Source organism: Terrapene carolina, unplaced genomic scaffold, assembly GCF_002925995.2.
Source record: "Terrapene carolina triunguis isolate 2854851 unplaced genomic scaffold, T_m_triunguis-2.0 Scaffold629, whole genome shotgun sequence".
In the NCBI taxonomy this organism is placed as follows: Eukaryota; Metazoa; Chordata; order Testudines; family Emydidae; genus Terrapene; species Terrapene triunguis.
Window position 1 is genome coordinate 1,114,204 of NW_020664980.1, and position 5,654 is coordinate 1,119,857.

A 5,654-nucleotide genomic window follows, 5' to 3' on the forward strand; every position below is an offset into this window, starting at 1 on the left:
GGGGGGGGAGAGGGGGTTTAAAAGAGAAAAATCTGGAATCTTAGAATCCTCTTCATTTAACTGCCTTAATTACCTCACTGACTTTTCCTGCTTTGGCATGATTATAGCCCTGGAAGGCTCCTTAATAACACAGCTCCGTTTGCTGCCCATGTCATTAACTCCTAATTTATTTTTTTAAAAGGGGGGGGAAGCCTCTCAGAACCAATCACAGGAGTGTCACCTTCACGTCATCCTCCAGGGCTGCTCTGATTGGCTCGGCTGGGTTGACTCAACTTCCCAAAGGAGGAAACAACAACTGAGCACCCAAAAAAAGAAGCAGGAGGGGGTGGAAATTGCTGAGTGGCTGGAGCTGGCGGGTCCCTGAGCAGTGAGTAGTAGGAGCCGCACGGAGTCGGAGGGATACAGGAGCAGAGCTGTGTGTGTGCCAGGCGCAGTGCACAGGGATCTGTGGGGGTGCGCAGCGATGTCTTCTCCTTCCAAGACGAAGGAGGTTTTCTCCTCGGATGAAGAGGGCCCAGCAGCTGGTGCCGAGGATCATCACAAAATCAAAGTCTCCAGTTTGCCTTTCAGCGTGGAAGCGCTCATGTCCGACAAAAAGCCCTCCAAAGAGGTGCCCCTCACGCCCGGCGGGGGAGGCATGGAAGGAGCTGGCCTGGGCACCTCCAGGAACCTGCTGCTGCCAGGGCACGGCTCCAGGGAAGCTCACAGCCCCGGGGGGCTTACAAAAACCTTAGAAACCTCGTCGGTCAAATCGGAGAATTCCGAAGACGGCAGCTCCTGGATTCAAGAGGCCGGGAGATATTCCCCTCCACCAAGTGAGTGCTGCCCGGAGCTGGGGCTCTGACACTAGCGGGGCTAAATAGAACAGCTGGGGGTTGTCTAAGTAAGAAATGCGGCGTCTGGGGGCTGAGTCGTGCGCGTGGGAGAAGGGTCTGTATTGGGGCATGAAACCAGATCTGTGACCGCGTAGCTTCCAGTTAGGGCGCTGACTCTGCCTTTGGGAACTAACTGGCTGCTATTTCCTGATTTAATCTATTCCGTCAAGTCCAAGAACGAGTCTTTGAGCGGTAAGATTTGGATGGAGGGTGGCTGGCTAGACGCTTTTTGGCCTGAATAAGTGAAGATCCGGAGCCCCGCAGCAATTTCCCAGATACCGCATTTGTCAGTAGAGATTTTCAAATTAGATCGCAAATTGAACTGGACGGAGCGTGGCTTCCAAGGAGAATTCCAGTGTTGTTATGTATGATACTGGCTGCCTGAGCGCTTCTTTTGACACTGTGCGCATGAATGAACCCATCTGAGCTGGCTCCGCTAAGTGCCCTAAAGTGTGTGAAACTTGGGAGGACACTATCATGTCTTCGGGTCCGCTCCCTAGAGGTGTTTCCACCCCCTCTCCCCCAATGACACACGATCCACAGGCTAGTAATGCACGTAAAGCCATGCCGCTGACTTTGGCGAGGCGAGTTCTTCAGAGCGAATTCCATCTGTAGCTATACAACAGTGTGTGGACACTTTGCATTTCGCCATTGAACTTCGCAGCTAGCCCGCTTAGATCACATCGCGCCTTTCTAGAGTTAGTGTTTTGGGCCCTTTTAAATTCAGGAATATAGATGACCTAGTATGACAAAAAATATATTTTAAATGGCCATGCAGCTCCATACTTTCCCACATAGAGAGTAGCCAATGGTGTTACGCACCTGTAATAATAGATCGATCAATACACCTCGAGCTTGTGTTGAAAATTAAAATGGGCTGCTTTGCTTTGATCTAATAACTGCTTCACCAACCGATATGATCTGCTTAGTCTAACTATCTTGGAGGAGTTCGGTTTGTAATCTAGTATCACGAAAAGAAAGATTCAGCAAAGCTATAGCTTTAACTTTTCCAGTATCTATGTATTTTCCTTGACTTTCAGAGCTTCAATTTTCTTTGATCCCCCAAATTAATCTGATGTCTGGGACGTTCTGAAGAGATTGTGTGACAACAGACAGAACAGTGTAAAAGGGGGAAAAAACTAATACTCCTGCGTCATTCTTGTGTAGAAAAAGTCTCCCAATCTCTATGTACCCCAGGTTTGCTAGGGAAGGGTCTGAAAATACCTTAAACAAAACCCCTAGAAACGCTTTTTGTGTGTGTGTTGCTCTTTCTATATTTTACTAGTTATAGCATACAGCTTCTAACAAATTATGACCTGGAAATAGACAAGGCCTAACGTTTTTACCTAGACACCACTCCACATATCTCTTTTCCACGATCATAGATTCACTGAGCTCCCAGCTTTTTTCTCGCTCTATTAAAAATTGCCAACGATTCAGAGGTCACACTATTCTATAACTTTAACGTGTCACAGAAAATACATACTGGGATTTAGAAGTATTTTTGGCTCTTCACGGAATTCACTATTTCGGAGGAAATTTTGCCTGCACGGCGGTCCTAGGTTTTGGTAAAATAAGGCTTAAGACATGATGAAAATTGGAGACTTCTACCCTTATTAGAGAGGGTTCCCTTCCTCTCCAGCCTCCATTATCCCTGTCAAATAACTATTGACTCCCGACACTAGATGAGTCTTAGGGGGTTGTCTGTAGGTCAGTGACTTTGTCTGGGTTCTTACAAGAGATGATATAGATCATCTCCCTGCACACTCTTGGGATTTTAAATAGGTTATTTGAAAAGTTATGTTTGGTTGAGGGAGTGATCAGTGGGACCAGAGAGGAGTAGCTTAAACTACATGGTTGGTTTCTTTGACACAGGTAGTATTACCCAGTCAGGTGATGACTGTGTCAAGGATTTGCCAGAAAAATATAGTGAAAAGCACAAGATACCTTTAAAATAAGCCATTTCACCAAATACCGTAGACTGTCCACAGTAAAGACGGTGAAATGTGTTCTAGTGCTCTGTTTATTATCACCGCTACACTCAGGTGACTTATTTGAAAGGATGCCGAAATGGTGAAAGATACATAGGTTAAAGTTTGCAGATATTTGGCAGTAAACCTTTGACTGGGATTTTATTAAAAAATAAGTACTTATATGAGGTCACAAGTCTCTCCCCCCCCCACCCCCACTACACACACACATACACATGTCGCAGAAATCTTGACGTGTTGGGCCAGTTCCTGATGCCATTTGAAGATTTGCTTTTGATTTCAATGGAATAAAACGATCTCGTTTTCTGTGATTGCAATTTCGAGATTAAACCCTTCATCTACCCTCCTAGTCTTCACATGTTTTGTAAGGAGGGAAAAGGCATAAGTATGAAGCCCCTTGTCTTACCATGCCTTTGGAGATCTTTCCTAAGAAGCATATTCATAGGAACATCTAATCATAATTTCATTTTAAAATGAGCCCTAATGGAGTGTATTAAACGTAGCAATTCCATGTTTACTGTGTTGTTTTAGGAAGTTATGGGACTTCACGAAATACCCACACTGGCTGCATAGTTATGAAAATGCCCCCAATGTATTAACCACAAGTTGTTTTGCATTAGAAAATACTCCGCTCTTCAGTAGATAGAAAAAGGATTAAGAATTTAAGGTTTACTTTTACTTTGGGCAATCCTTTCCTTCCTCTACTTTTTCCTTTGGGGGGTTGTTTTGCAACACACGCATTTCAAACTCATTGCCCAGTCTATTTTAAAATTCAAAACGCCCTTTGAAAAAAATTGCAAGAGGCAAAGGAAAAATATATTAACAAACAGAGTGCACAAACACTGACAAGTGTGTATGAAATAGAGCCAAAACTGTGTCTAAAATGCACCAGCCGTTTAGGGCAGGTTATCATTTTCGATATCGCACTGAAGAACGAGCTGCCTGTTAAATACTTCGATTTAAAGCCAGTTAAGCGTCCCGGGTTTTCAAGTTGCTCACATTTTAGTCATTCTTTTCAACCCAAAAGGTTACTACTGAAATGCAAAGTGTTCTAAGAAAAATCAGTGATCCTCCTTAACATAACAATGTAAATGATGTGGCCCGGATTACAATGGAACACGATAGGTAACACATTCCACATATTGCATTGGCCAGAGATGCTGCAGTTATAGGGGGTTTTTAATTGGCCTATGTCATAAAAGCTACATGTTGGAAAAAAGACTCGCCTTCTTTCCTTCCTGTGCTTTTCTTTCATTGTTTGTTGGGTTGGGGAAGGGGGGAAGAGTGAGAGGGGCTGTGAATAATCTAAAAGAAAAAGTAATAAAACTGCCCGATTTCTCCCCCCACCCCCATTTCAGTGGAAGCAGGTAGAGGTGTCAGCTAGGGTGACCAGATAGCAAGTGTGAAAAATCGGGACAGGGGGTGGGGGGCAATAGGAGCCTATATAAGAAAAAGCCCCAAATATCAGGACTGTCCCTATAAAATCGGGACACCTGGTCACCCAGCAAACACAAAGAATATTATCAGATCCCATTCTACCCTCACATGTTGTTTCCTTTTTGTTGATTTTTGTCACTTAAAGGCTTATGGGGAAAGGGGATTCTCTATCTGCCTTGTGTAAAATGGGGCTGGGATTTCTCTATAAAACAGCCCACGACCCAGACAGCAATGAGTTCAAGCACTGCTTCTAAATCATGTTCTTAGTACTTCATATTTGGGGGTTATCTCCAGGAGGGTGTGAATGAAACAAATCCCAAACATACTCTCAAGCTTCGTTTTCTTCCCCCCCTTTTTTTTCTTAAGCATTCCTCCTTTTTTTTTTTAACTGGCCTTTTCTTTCCTTCCAGGACATCTGAGTCCCACCGCATGCACACTGAGGAAGCACAAGACTAATAGGAAGCCCAGAACCCCTTTCACCACTTCCCAGCTGCTGGCTTTGGAGCGCAAATTCCGCCAGAAACAATATCTGTCCATCGCAGAAAGAGCAGAATTCTCCAGCTCTCTCAACCTCACAGAGACCCAGGTCAAAATCTGGTTCCAGAACCGGAGGGCCAAGGCCAAGAGACTGCAGGAGGCCGAGTTAGAGAAGCTAAAAATGGCAGCGAAGCCCATGTTGCCTTCTGGGTTCAGTCTACCTTTCCCCATCAACTCTCCCATCCAGGCGGCCTCACTGTATGGACCATCTTATCCTTTTCACAGACCTGTGCTTCCCATCCCACCTGTAGGACTCTATGCTACTCCTGTCGGATATAGCATGTACCACTTATCTTAAGAAGATCGAAAGGAAAGCAACGGCGATATAGACTTCCTGGCGGATTTTGTCCAATGCGAGAACGCACTAGAAAACCAGTTCTGGTCATTGTTTCTGCCGTCTTCTATGTGCCATATCAAGTGTATAGGAGTTTGCATTAGAAAAGTAAAGCAGCCTGTATGCTACAGGTTGGGAACGCAGCCAGGGTCTCCTCTCAGCTTGATCTGAGCAATCAGACTCTGATCCTGAAAGAAAAATATAAAAACATATACAATTAAACAAATATAGTTCTCTTTATATACTGCACACGGGACAAAGGAAGCGGTAAACAATAAATCCTGTATTTTCAAGGCATAGTTTCCTTATCCCCTTCCTAGGAGGCCCAAGACCTGTTTTAAAGTAGGAGTGGTTCCTTCCTTAAACTAAATCTTAAGTCTTGTCACTTAATATTTAGGAGATTAAAGGTATCATCGAGTTTTGTTTTTAAAACAAACCTTAGAAGACAGAGAATCACTGTAAATAGGAAGTAGACCCCAG

The 5,654-nt window shown here is 44.3% G+C and overlaps 1 protein-coding gene across 1 annotated transcript; it reads left to right on the forward strand.

Annotated features, from left to right (window-relative positions):
- The first annotated feature begins 431 nt into the window (after nucleotides 1-431).
- On the forward strand, nucleotides 432-5,193 carry MSX2 (msh homeobox 2). The gene is made up of 2 exons (XM_024199389.1): nucleotides 432-815; nucleotides 4,714-5,193. Exons 1-2 carry the CDS (start codon nucleotides 464-466, stop codon nucleotides 5,136-5,138), a joined length of 777 nt encoding a protein of 258 aa, XP_024055157.1. The 5' UTR covers nucleotides 432-463; the 3' UTR covers nucleotides 5,139-5,193.
- Nucleotides 5,194-5,654: the final 461 nt, after the last annotated feature.

Bases quoted from the DNA above. Each gene is read 5' to 3' on its own strand.
- MSX2 (XM_024199389.1), top strand. From the start codon at position 464: ATGTCTTCTCCTTCCAAGACGAAGGAGGTTTTCTCCTCGGATGAAGAG. The intron at 816-4,713 runs GTGAGTGCTGCC...CTTTCCTTCCAG, and splicing joins GAGATATTCCCCTCCACCAA to GACATCTGAGTCCCACCGCA.